The sequence below is a fragment of the Mastomys coucha genome, unplaced genomic scaffold, assembly GCF_008632895.1.
Source record: "Mastomys coucha isolate ucsf_1 unplaced genomic scaffold, UCSF_Mcou_1 pScaffold5, whole genome shotgun sequence".
In the NCBI taxonomy this organism is placed as follows: Eukaryota; Metazoa; Chordata; class Mammalia; order Rodentia; family Muridae; genus Mastomys; species Mastomys coucha.
This window is the reverse complement of record NW_022196911.1, coordinates 83,714,930-83,728,506: the sequence shown is the minus strand read 5'-3', so window position 1 is coordinate 83,728,506 and position 13,577 is coordinate 83,714,930. Positions and strand designations below refer to the sequence as shown.

Below are 13,577 nucleotides of genomic sequence, written 5' to 3'. Positions count from 1 at the left end.
GTCTTCTTCTTCCACTTCCTGGGAGGGGCCATGGTCTTCTTTCTCTCCGTGATGGCCTATGATCGCCTCGTGGCTATCTCCCGGCCCCTGCACTATGTCACCATTATGAACACCCAGCTCTGTATGAGGCTGGTGGTGGCTGCCTGGGTAGGAGGCTTTGCCCATTCCATTGTCCAGCTGTCTCTGATGCTCCCATTGCCCTTCTGTGGCCCCAATGTCCTGGATAACTTTTACTGTGATGTCCCCCAAGTGCTGAGACTTGCCTGCACAGACACCTCCCTCCTGGAGTTCCTCATGATCTCCAACAGTGGGATGCTGGATGTCATCTGGTTCTTTCTCCTTCTCATCTCCTACTTGGTCATCCTGGTGATGCTGAGGTCTCACTCAGGGGAGGCGAGAAGGAAGGTGGCTTCCACCTGCACCACCCACATCATTGTGGTGTCTATGATCTTCATCCCAAGCATTTACCTGTATGCCCGGCCCTTCACCCCCTTCGCCATGGACAAGGCTGTGTCCATCAGCCACACAGTCATGACCCCCATGCTCAACCCCATGATCTACACGCTCAGGAACCAGGAGATGCAAGCAGCCATGAAGAGACTGACAAAGCGCTTAGCAATTTGCAACAGGGAGTGAGGTTTAAGTAGGTTGTCTTTACATCTGAAATGTCTCTAGGCTTGTGCTATCCCAAGTGAACAGTGGAGGATGGTTCCTCTTACCTACAATAAATCAGTTGCTGCAAAGCCTAACAACCCACATGACGGAAGAAGGCTGACCCTTGGAAAATGTCCTCAATGTCTGTACGCACATGATGGTGTGTGTGTGTGTATTTGCAAATGTGTGTGTGCACAGACAGAAACACAAATGATACCAAAATATAATTAAATTAAAAGTAAAATATTAAACAGTTTATAATAAGAAAATTTGGAGTATGGAAGCAATCTGCCAAGGTTAAGAATTACTAAGCTAAGAGACATATATTCTCAAACTCCTTCTATATTCTATATACTATATAATATATAATAATAATTACAATAATAATATGATAATTATTATAATATTATATTATTATATATTCTTATATATTCTCCTTCATCTCCTTCTGTTGAACTCTTTTGGAAATTGGTCAGCAGATCGTACATGACACAGATCTCCAAAATTCTCAAGGCTTTTGGTGCTTTGGGCCCCCAAGGAAGATCCCTCAGAGAACACATGCTTTGAGACATCGAGAAACTTTTTTTTAATAAGTCCCATATTGCTGCACAGGCCTCCGTAGAAATGAGCCCAGCTTGGCCTCCTGAGCCCTGTCCAATAGGTCTCCCTCTAGGGTCTTGCACACATAGCACACTTGAGGGATACCCAAGGACTGGAAAACAGAAGCCATGGCAAAGGACCTCCAAGAAGATGTAAGCCGTGAAGTCCCATGCTGGGCTGAGGCAGGTGAGAGCAAGGGGTTTGCCTCCTGAACACAGGTCAGTGGTTAGAAGGACCTTACAAATGTTGGCCAGTAGGCGGGACTAAGTAAGTGGCATGAACTCGAGGAGAATCCGAGTAGAGACTGCAGGCACAGCAGGGGCCGAGGATGTGATGTTAATAGTGGGTGCCCAGGTGAAGGCACATGAGCATAGAATTGACCCTAGGATTCAGAGGGAGGGTGCTGAAAGGTAAACATCTTTTCAGGAAAAATTGATACAAAATTCTCTACACAGCTACTTACAACAAGCTTCCAATATTAATGGCTAATTCTCGGAGTTAGCTAAGGTCATTGAAACAACTTCTAAGTTGCTTTCGTTGCTACTAGGTTCAGTGTTAAAGAATTTACAATGTAGTTGATTAGAGGCGCAGAGAAAATTCAAAGAGTCATGGTGGGGTGTTTTTAAAATGGCTTTGGAACTCAAAGATAAAGAATTTAGTCTCTCATGCAGGTATTTAAAAAACAAAACACCAGGAGTTACTATCAAGGATATGGAAATAATCATGTGGAAAGCGTTCATTCTTTAGATAGCAAATATCTCCTTAGTGACATGATTGCAAAGGTAAATGGAGGTGACATTTGTAGTCTCATAAGAAATACTGACAGGGAGCAGCCTGCATGTGTGTAAATGTGTTTTTCTATTGCAGCTTTATGCACAGAGCGTTCGTTGTAGGTAGCCACCAGGAGGTGGAGGTTTAAGCCATGAACACTAGACAGACATGGAGAGCAGTCAGATCCACATTCACGAAGGTCTCGCTCATTCAGAAGGCAGCTGTGAGAATCAAGGGTGAGGTGCAAAGACAGGGACGTGGGGGATCAGACGATAATGGTCTCCATAGCTAATAGACTGCAGTAGACCAGAGAAAAGAGGCTGGAAAGAGTGAACGTGGACAGGGGAATTGGGAGCCTGCGTCCCTCACTCTGCCTCTCTACACCAGCTTGTCTAACTCTGTCCATACTGCCCACCCTCTCCCTCACTTTCCACTCTGTCTCCTGCTATGAGTATCATGTTTCCTTTCCGCATAATCTTCCTTTACTTCTTCTCACCCCATTTCCTTGAACCCAACTCCTCCCCGTTTCTTACCTTGTGTAACTTCCTGTGACAGTAATATCCTTTCAAAAGCACTTCAAGTGTCCCTTCAGCAACACTCAGCATCTGTCGCTGGCTTGCTTGCTCCTCTCCATCTCTGTCTCATGGTTGTCTACCCACGTCCTGTGGAGCCTCACCAAGCAAGAGGCTCTTGTCTTAGGGAGTGGGAGACAAGTCCATACCAAATATCCAACTGTATGCAGAGTCTCCTCTACAACGACCCAAACGTTCTATAATTATTCACCCACCCTGCAAACAAACAGCAGATCCTTAATAAATACTGCCTATTACCAAGAGGCATGCTGCTAGGCACAAATAAATTTTGAGGACCAGATCCATTGTTCCCAGGACCTTATGGCTTGTACTGTAAAAACACAGGCAGAGAAGTCTGCTGATATTGCGACTGTCTAAATGCCGCGTGAACACAGCCCAAAAATCTACAGGCTGTACAGGGGAGACATATGTACACGGGAACACTGAGGGCTCACTGAAGGTGACCGCTTATTCCAGCACACCTTGTAGGAATTTCAAATGTGTCATTCCACTCACTCCAACAGAAAACTCAGGAAAGAAAGCCTTTTCCATTCCCAGTTTTATATGTCAGAACTGAACTTCCAAAGAAATAAGTTAGTCATTCCTGGTTAACTCTGGGGGAAAAAAGAACCAAAGGAACACTTGAAGTTCATTCTAGAGTATCTTGTGCCATCTTCTCATCACTGTAGATCTTGGGAGGGAAAGTTGCATATCCTTCTCGACAGCTTTGAGATAATTCATGGATGTGTATTCCAGAACTTACTTGTCACCTCTTCAGAGACAAGGTAGGTGGCACCACGGTCTTCGCATGATGATCTCCACCACATGGAACACCTCAGTAAGAGCCCCCGCCTGCTAACAGGGCACGGATTCACTTCAGGCACTTGTATCAGTCAGCCATTTCCCTTAGGTGCATGCAGAAGACACCATGGAACCAGAGAACCTCACGTGGGTGTCAGAGTTCGTCTTCCTGGGGTTCTCAGAGATCTGGGAGCTTCAGTTCTTCCTGTTTCTGGTGTTCTTGTGTGTCTACAGCACGACCGTGGTGGGAAACCTCCTCATCATAGTCACGGTTTCCTCAGACCCCAGGCTCCACACACCTATGTACTTCCTGCTCCGCAACCTGGCTGTCCTAGACCTCTGCTTCTCCTCAGTCACTGCCCCCAAGATGCTGGTGGACTTCCTCTCTGAGAAGAAGACCATCTCCTACCGAGGCTGCCTGGCTCAGGTCTTCTTCTTCCACTTCCTGGGAGGGGCCATGGTCTTCTTTCTCTCCGTGATGGCCTATGATCGCCTTGTGGCTATCTCCAGGCCCCTGCACTATGTCACCATCATGAACACCCAACACTGTGTGGTACTAGTGGTGACAGCATGGATTGTGGGATTTGTCCACTCGATTATCCAGCTGTCTCTGATGCTCCCATTGCCCTTCTGTGGTCCCAATGTCCTGGATAACTTTTACTGTGATGTCCCCCAAGTGCTGAGACTTGCCTGCACAGACACCTCCCTCCTGGAGTTCCTCATGATCTCCAACAGTGGGATGCTGGATGTCATCTGGTTCTTTCTCCTCCTCATCTCCTACTTGGTCATCCTGGTGATGCTGAGGTCTCACTCAGGGGAGGCGAGAAGGAAGGTGGCTTCCACCTGTACCACCCACATCATTGTGGTGTCTATGATCTTCATCCCAAGCATTTACCTGTATGCCCGGCCCTTTACCCCCTTCGCCATGGACAAGGCTGTGTCCATCAGCCACACGGTCATGACCCCCATGCTCAACCCTATGATCTACACACTCAGGAACCAGGAGATGCAGTCAGCATTGAGGAGACTAGGGATGCATCTGCTAGTTTGTAGAAAAGAGTGACTATGGGTAAGATACTTTGCTGTGATCATTCCTTTTTGGACACATGCATTGTCTCTTTTCATAGCTTAAGCATGTTTTCACAGACTGTCTTAGTAAAGAATCTGTTCTGAAATCTAGTAACTGTTATGGCTTGAGTCTAAACTGTTTTAGACAAGCTCAACTATTTGGACACTTAGATTCCAACTGGTAAGTGGGGTAATTATTTTGGGAGGTTGTAGAACCTTTGGGGTCTAGTGCCCAGGTCTCTGACATAGGTTATTGGCACAGGTCTTGGATATGATATGCTAGCCCCCACTGCCAGGGCTCTCAGATTCTCTATGTACCAATACATTGTAACCAGGGACCTTGTCCCCACCATCTCACACTCCTGTCATTCAGGGCCAGGTTGCTTCACCCCACCATGCCTTCCTCACGATAGACTATTTCCTGAAGCTGTGAGCCAATACAATCCTCTTCTCCCTTAAGTTGCTTCAGTCCCAGGGACTCAGTAACTTGGCTAAACTTGGTTAAGTTTGTGAAAAGTATTCTAACACTCCCACAGTGACTAGAAAATGTTTGCTTGTCCATGAACAGCCAGAGCCTCTTTGTCTCTCTCCTCTGATGGATGGAAACTTCTCTTTTGTGTTGATGGCATCTTCCCCAGAAGACCATTTCTGTGTGTCACCTCTACTCTAAGCATTTTTTTTGTTGTTGTTGTTGCTCTGAGTCCAGAGCATGGGGCGGGACCTACACGGTTTGTCCTCCTAGTCCTGTATAGGAGCTCTGATCTTTCACATCAAACTGGTGACCAGAGATGTCCTACCTCAACTCTCAGGTCTTGGCTTCACCAAACTGGCTTAAACCAGCTATCTCAACAATGTTACACATTTGTCACGATCTAACCAGGGTGCCAGAGGATACTGTGGAGGACATAGAATGTGGGAAGAATTTCTGCTCATCGATGTCTACACAGACATGTTTCTTCTTTCCGTTGAATCATGCATTGAATTGGCCAGAAATCCTCTATGATGTGAGAGGCACACAGAGTGTGTGTGTGTTGGGAGACACAGTGAGGGTGGCTGTCCACCACACACAAGGTGTGACTCCCATAATCAGTGGAGTTGATAGGAGTCTGGCTATTGTCTGTTGTCCCCATCCCACCCCTATTTTCAGAGGCAACAATTTCTTACAAATTGGATCAGAGTACCCATTAATTTAGTCAATAATTTGTTTTTCCCGTCATTCACTTTTATACATTTGAATTTGGATCTTGGTGCCATATTTTGATTTGTAGACTATACTGTTTCATATTTTGCTGACTCTTGCCTCACTGATCTCTTTCTAGGTCACCTTCCTTCTCCCTCCCATTTCCTTCATCAATTGCTGTAAGTTCAGTATTTACAGCCACTGAGGGCTACTCCTTTTCCAATTCACTGGTGTATTTTCCTCTCTACACACTATTCTCTCTTTCCTCTATATCAAATGTGAAAGGTGTCAGGTTAAAGAGAGTAGGTTATGGTTTACATTGCCAGGAAGACTGTATCCCAGACAAGTCCAAATTAAGTATTGTTGTTGTTGTTGTTGTTGTTGTTGTTGTAAATCTATGGGCTAGGGAGAAGGTTTGATCTATTGAAAACCCAAGTTCAATCCTAGAACCTAGGTAAAAAAAAAAAAAAAAGCCGGGTGTGGTTGCATGCATCTGTAATCCCAATGATGGAGAGGCAGAGGCAGGAGGACCTCTGACTGAGCCTTGCTGGCTGGCCAGTTGAGCCAAATTGCTAATTTCCAGGTTTGATGAGAGACTTATCCTAAAAAATAATGTGAAGAGGGATTGAGGAATTCCCAACATTGAATTCTGGCCTCCTTATGCACATGCATACATTTATATTAGCATACATACACATACATACATACATACATACATACATACATACATACATAGGAACATGTACAAACATGTCCACAGACAAATGCCACACAAACAAACAAGGACAGAAGGGTCTCCTAGATGTAAGAGAGTATCCCTTAGGAGCAAGAAGCCCTAAGGAAGAGTCCATTCCTTTCTCACTTCACCTTCTCTTGCCTGTGTAACTGTCCTGCATAAGGGCAAAAACCGGGGATCATTGTTCCAAACTGAGACTTGATGTTTCACTTCCTGTAGCTTACTAGCTCAGTCTCTCGGGCTTCTAAGTCTATCTTATGAGAATGATTTGACTAGGTGTCTTAGGGTGACCATTGCTTTGATGAAACACCATGCCCAAAACAACTTGGGGAAGACGAGGTTTATTGGGCTTATACCTCCATATTTCTGGTCCGTCACTGAAGGAAGTCAGGACAGAAACTTAAACAGGACAGTAACCTGGAGGCAGGAGCTAAGGCAGAGGCCATGGAGGGTGCTGCTTACTGACTTACTCCCCATGGCTTGCTCAACCTGCTTTCTTATAGAGAATCCAGCACCACCAGCTCAGCAATGACCCTGCTCACAATGGATTGGGCCTTTCCCCATCAATCACTAATTTAAAGAATGCCCTATAGGTTTTCCTGCAGTCCAATTGTATGTAGGCATTTTCTCAATTGAGGGTCCCTTCTCTCAGATGACTATACCTTGTATCACATTGAAATAAAACTATCCAGTACTGTGAAGTTGGGCTACCTGTCCCCAGTAGCTGGAGGGGATATTCACTGTAAGTATTACACTGTTCTATGAGAGTGATGATGGATGTGGGCTGATACTTTCAATATGGTCTACCACAAAAGCAATAAGAATAGCAACCCTTAAACAGCACCACACAATCCATTTGTCTTTGGTTGGGCCTGATGCTCATGTGTCCTACCCATTCATTGAGTAAGTGTTTGTCTGCGATGTACTCATTTGATTCTGTTTTCTTTTTCTTTTTCTTTTTTTTTCTTTTTACTGTGGGTTCAAAGGGAAAGTTCCTGGTTCTGTTTTGGCAAATGCAAGGAAGAGAGACCATTCTACCTTTGGTCAGGAGCCTCAGGAACCAAGGTACCCCGAAGGGATACTTGTGGTGGTATCCATGGTGGAACACCCAGTAGGCACCCAGAGCTAGAGCTGAGAGAGCTGGGAAGACAGAGACAAATGTGGGAGATCCTCCTGCTGCTGCCTGCCCTGAAAGCAGCGAGAGGAACATCCCTTGAGTGGCACCACCCAATGATACCACTGCGAGGAGGGAGGACACCGGGGCAGTCACAGACAATGACTCCTGCCCTGGGGGTGCTCCTGACAGACGCAGGGAACATAGGCAGGCCAGGATGGCCTGTGCAAGTCGTAGGGGAGTCATTTTCTCTGGAGCATTCACAAGCAACAATAAAACTACAAAACGCTTCCTTATTACCACGCCCTGGCAATCTTCAATGATGTCTGATAAGATATTCCCTGGCTGATGTATGCACCTGCTTTGTCTCTTCAAAACTCTGTGTGTGTGTGTGTGTGTGTGTGTGTGTGTGTGTGTGTGTGTGTTTGTGCTACTTGTATCATGGTTATGAACACTCCCGCCCTGCCCCAGCCTGGCTCAAGTACTCAAGGCTCGGTAGCACTGTCATGACGATCTGCCTCTTCATGGGCCCAGAATGAGCAGAGCCAAGGACTGTACACTGAAATCCCTAAGACCTGGGTTACTCTAAGTCCCTCCTCCTTGAAACAGTGTTTCTCAACTATTAGGTTACTGTGTGTTTATATATGTATGTATGTATGTGTGTATATGTTTATGCATGCATGTGTGTATGTATGTGTGTATATTTGTGCATGTTTGTGTGTTTGTATATGTGTGTGGTGTGGTGTGTGTATGTGTGTGGTGTGGTGTGTGTATGTGTGTGCTGTGTGTATGTATATATGTGTGTGCATGTATGTGTATGTACATGTGTGTGTGTAGCAGGGTGGCCTACTACAAAGTATGTGTAATGTTTGATACTAAGAGAACTGAGAAATTCAGAAGGGAAATCAGAATTAGGTGGTCCAGGTGTCTCAGGGTGAGTGTGGAGAGGGGTCTGTTCTCACTCGGCTTCCTCTGTCTTTGCAGCATCCGCTACCTGTGTTGGTGTAGGAAGGTGGAAAAAGAAAAATGGTACATCCCTCCCTCGGGCTGACAAAGAAGCTCTGAAGACCAGGAGGTGGCTTCATGACTTTTTTGGATCCCGCCTCTTCTCTAGATTCTCAAATAATGTGATTTGACACAGAGCTGGGACACTCAGCCTCTAGATTATCTCTGAAAGGTTGTGGGGTGAGTTTATGTATCAGGTTAAATACCACTCCATGCCTCTCAGCAAAAGCTGAACACTTTAAAGTTGGATTTGTCACTTAGTGTGGTGGTTGGACATGTTTGAAGGCTTCGTGGAAATTAGACAAAGGTTTCCCCTTTATGGGACTGATATAACTCCGAGAGACCAGAGTATGTCACCCGGAGAGCAAAATGCAGGCTGGTTTGCAATCCCCACATCCTCTCCGGATTAAACTGTTGCTTTATACTCTGGCTCTGACATTCATGATTTTATATGTTTTGAATTGCTAAAATGCACCATTCATTGTGGCCCTTTTCTTACAGAGGACCTGTGCTGGCATGTATGAGTGTGCATGTGTGTGTGTGTGAGTGCATGTGTATGGAGGCCAGATGGAGGAAATCCTGAGCGTTTTTCCTCAGACACCGTCAACCTTGCTTTAAATCTTTAAAAAAAAAAAAAAAAAAAAAATTTAAATTGTGAATCTGCTGGTGCATGTGCAGGCAGTACTATTAAGGCCAGTAGAGGGCTCAAGAGCTCCTGGAATTGGCGTTCCAGGTGGTTGTGAACTGCCTGATGTCGGGGCTAGGGGCTCCCTCACTTTGTTGTTGAGACAAGCCAAGCGCTTTCATTAGGACTTGGGACTTGCTGATTAGGTTCAGTGGCCATTGTACCTCAGGGATATGCCAGCCTCTCCCTCCCCAACACAGGGGTGCTGCCTCTCCTGGCTTAAAAAAAAAAAAAAAGTGAGCCGCAGAATAGTGGCACACACTTTTAATCTCAGCACTTGGGAGACAGAAGCAGGCAGATCTCAGAGTCCCAGGCCAGCTCAGCCTGGTCTACAGAGTGAGTTCCAGGACAGCCAGGGCTATGCAGAGAAAACCTGTCTCAAACAAACAAACAAAACAAAAAAAACAAGTAAACAAACAAAAATTTTAAAATGTGTGTGTAGCTAGGCATGATGGGACACAATTTTAATCCCAGAAGTTGTGAGGCAGGTAGGTAGATCTCTGTAAGTTCTGGGACATCCAGGGCTACGTACAGTGGTCCTTTTTTTTTCTTTTTAAAAAGTGAGTGCCTGCCCATATGTGTGTGTGTCATGGTGAGCCCAGTACCCACAGAAGGCATCAGATTCCCCGGAATTAGAATTACAAATGGCTGTGAACTTCCTAATGTGGGTACTAGGACACTGACTTGGGCCTTCTCTGAAAGCAGCGAGTGCTCTTAGCTTGAGGAGCCCTCTGTCCAGACCTCGATGCCTGGTTTCTCAGGTGGTTTCTAGGGATGGAACTTGGGTTTGATCTGTTCAAGCAGCAAGCTCGCCCTCACCCTATGCTGGTCCTTTATTAAGTTTGTGTGAGCCCAGGGGAGCTGAGGAGGATGCAGGGTTCCCTCTCAGAGTCTCACCAACCCCTGTTCTGGGGGACTTCTTTCTCCACAAGCTGAATAGCCAGCCTACGCAATCTTCATTCAGAAGGTAGTGTAGGGAATGTCTCTCCAGCTATAGAATTAGTACTGAACCTTCCTGCTTTTTGGCTGACTTGATCAGCAGTTCAGAGAGGTCAAGTTCTTGCTCAAAGCCACACAGATGGATCAGGCCATGATGGAAGTGGGAGTCATGCTGGACTTCCCAGCCAGCCCTCCAGAGCCCCAAGCTGCACTTTCGGACTTGATAAGTTAAGGCAGAGAACTTAGAGCCATCTTTTTCAGAAACACACAACACATACACACATATACACACAGATGCAGACACATAGACACACACAAACACACATATACAGACACCCATATACAGACACACAGACACATACATAGACACACACACAGATACAGACACACACAAGCAAACACACAGACAACAGACACACACAGAGACACATATAGACACACACAGACACATACAAGCACACACACACAGACACACAGAGATACAGACACACATGCAGATACATACCCACACACACAGACACAGACATGCAGACTGCAGACACACACACAGTCACAGACATACAGACACACACACAGACACAGACATGCAGACACACACACAGTCACAGACATACAGACACACACATACAGTCATTCACACATAGTCACACGCACATGCACACACACACACACACACACACACACACACAGACACACACACCGGTGGCCTCTGGCACCGTGTGCTGCCACTAAGGTTTAGGCAAGCTCCTTTCCCATGCACATCTCAGTGTTCTCAAAGTGACACCAGGACAAAAAAAATCCCCTTTCCAAAGAACCCCTGGGGGAAGGGTGGGCCTGCCAAGCTTGAGCCCCGCTGTGTCCCCTATCTTAACGGGGCAGTTGGAGCAGAGCAGATAAAGAGATCTGATCAGGCCTGTGGCCAGCAGTTCCACCGCGGCGGGTAGACAGTTCTTGTGAAAGTGGTTGCAGAAGGTTGAGGTTTCAGAGTGCCCAGGGAGGATGGGAAGGAAGGTTCTCCAATGCTGCCGCTTAAGATTCCCGAGAAGGAGGTTGTCCTCATGGTGCAGGGCCTGGTCTGCCACAGTATCCATTGACCCACAGCAAGTCTGGTCCAGGGATGGCCCTTACCATAGGTACTGGATCCTGACATATACAAGCACAAATCCATCTCCTGACCCAACAGCCATGGCAGGCAAGGTCACAGCGAACACATCTACTCCATAAATCCTACTCAGGCCTGCCAGGCATGCTTAGGTATGAGGCTACTGTGAGCAAGAGCCCTGTCTGTGTGGAACTCGGGGAGCATATTTAATCATTAGCACATAGTGAAGTTTGGAAAGAAACTGTGGGACTAAGAACCAGAGGGCCTGAGCCTGCTGAGTCTTGGAAGGACGATGATTCCCTGCAGATGAGTGGGACCTAGGAACTCAGTGGGAGTCAGCCAGGCTGAGAAAAAGAGCCTTCAGGGCTTGTGACTTGTGTCTGGAAGAGGGAAGTCTTTGCTATGAAGCTGAAAGCCAGTGTCTTTCTTTTTTTCTTCCTTCCTTCCTTTCTTTCTTTCTTTCTTTCTTTCTTTCTTTCTTTTTCTTCCTTTCTTTCTTCCTTCCTTCCTTCCTTCCTTTCTTTTCCTTCCTCCTTCCTTCCTTCCTCCTTCCTTCCTTCCTTCTTTCTTCCTTCCTTCCTTTCTTTCTTTCCTTCTTTCTCTCTTTCTTTCTTCCTTTCTTTCTTCCTTCCTTCCTTCCTTTCCTTCCTTCCTTTCCTTCCTTCCTTCCTTCCTTCCTTCCTTCCTTCCTTCCTTCCTTCCTTCCTTCCTTCCTTCCTTCTTTCTTTCTTTCTTTCTTTCTTTCTTTCTTTCTTTCTTTCTTTCTTTCGAGACAGGGTTTCTCTGTATAGCCCTGGCTGTCCTGGAACTACAGAGTGTCCTCACTCTGGAGACCAGGCTGGCCTCAAACTCAGAAATCCACCTGCCTCTGCCTCCCAAGTGCTGGGACTAAAGGCGTGCGCCCAGCTCCAGTGTGTTTTGAAAGCAGAGGAATAGGTTTACCCTGCAGGTGAGGCAGGAGCCAGGGTTGTGCGACCTTCCTCCCCCATGTATCTCTTTCTTTAGGAGCAGCTGCTGGGGGTCAGAATGAGACAACAGGAGAGACCAGATGCTGATTCTGGCTCAGAGGACCGACTCCTCCATGGCCCCATAGTCTCACTGCCTGAGATGTAGGGAGGGAAGCAGGCAGCCCAAGCAAGCGGTTGAGGGGCTGAATGGTCAGGGCGCTATATCCTGAGCACTCCTAGAAGCCTTGTCACCCCCAAATAATAATCTCTCTTCCTCCTCCTCCTCCTCCTCCTCCTCCTCCTCCTCTTCCTCCTCCTCCTCCTCTTCCTCTTTTCCCTCCTTCTCTTTCCCCTCAGTGACCTCCATGGGACACAGCCTTGAGTATCATCCCTGCCCTAAGTACAGTCCTCCTGATAGGTCCTAAGTGGCTCAGCCTCAGTGTTTTTATTTCGGCCATTTCCCCTGTGTAGAAAGGGTTTGCCTGTGAGATCCCCAAGCCTGTGGCCCAGTCATGCCTGGAAGGAAACTTCTCTACCCCAGAAGCAGGTTCTGGGCTCCACTTATTGAGGGAAGAGCTCACACCACCCTCAGACAGCCATGCTTCCCTAACACCCAACCCTGTGGGAGTATCTCTACTGCTTGGCTCCCTCAGCATGTAGCCTCCTACTTAGTGGTCTGCCTACCCTCTCTTTTCTCTGCTGACTCGGGCTCTGCCCTCCACCCCAGATCTGCAGCCTAACTGGCCCCTGGAGAAGGAAGAGGGTTGGAAAAATCCCAACTAGATCAGGGAGGGATATGTTTTTCTTGCTAGGGTGGACTTAGGGGATTAAGCAAGAAAGCTGCACACTCACTTCTGAGACCTGGCCCAGGCCTCTGCTGGGTGCTGTACACACCATAGAGATCAAGTACAGAGTCTCTTCTCCCACTCATCTAGAAGATGGAGCAAGGGACATGGTGACATCATTAAAGTTTAACATGTGCTGAGAAACATCATTGTGGGGTGTCCGATAGATCAAAGAGGGGCAGCTGAGATATATTTGGGAATGAGCAGGAAATGGCCAATGGAAGGTCTCCTAGCTGAGGTTTGGGTAAAATGAGTGGAGTTATTCTGGTAACAGGTTGTGAGTGTGGACCTAGAAGTGGGGGGAAGGGCACATCCATTAAGGCCGGGGTGTGGTGGGTAGTGGGGAGGAATGATAGTGGAGGCTAGAGAGAAGCCGTGAGCCTGAGGAGGTGTGGAAGCATTGGAGTTCCTGCTGCTCAGTAGTGACCAGGTCACTGTGCGTCCTAGGACAACCTGTAAAGAGCCCCTTCCCCGCCCGGGTGCTCAGAGCCCAGCGGTCCCCTCCTCCCTTTCTCCATTGACTCAAAATACATGGAGGGGTGGGCTGTGGAGGGGGTG

General features: G+C 47.0%; 2 protein-coding genes across 2 annotated transcripts; both read left to right on the top strand.

Annotated features, from left to right (window-relative positions):
• LOC116078720 (olfactory receptor 4D2-like) lies at positions 1–636 on the top strand (the record flags this gene model as incomplete). Its single annotated transcript, XM_031354057.1, has 1 exon — positions 1–636. A coding segment is annotated over one exon (636 nt), but the record flags the coding sequence as incomplete, so codon positions are not given.
• Positions 637–3,438: 2,802 nt separating this feature from the next.
• LOC116077684 (olfactory receptor 4D2) lies at positions 3,439–4,461 on the top strand. The gene has a single exon (XM_031352394.1). It carries the CDS (start codon positions 3,526–3,528, stop codon positions 4,459–4,461), a length of 936 nt encoding a protein of 311 aa, XP_031208254.1. The 5' UTR covers positions 3,439–3,525.
• The last annotated feature ends 9,116 nt before the right edge of the window (positions 4,462–13,577 follow it).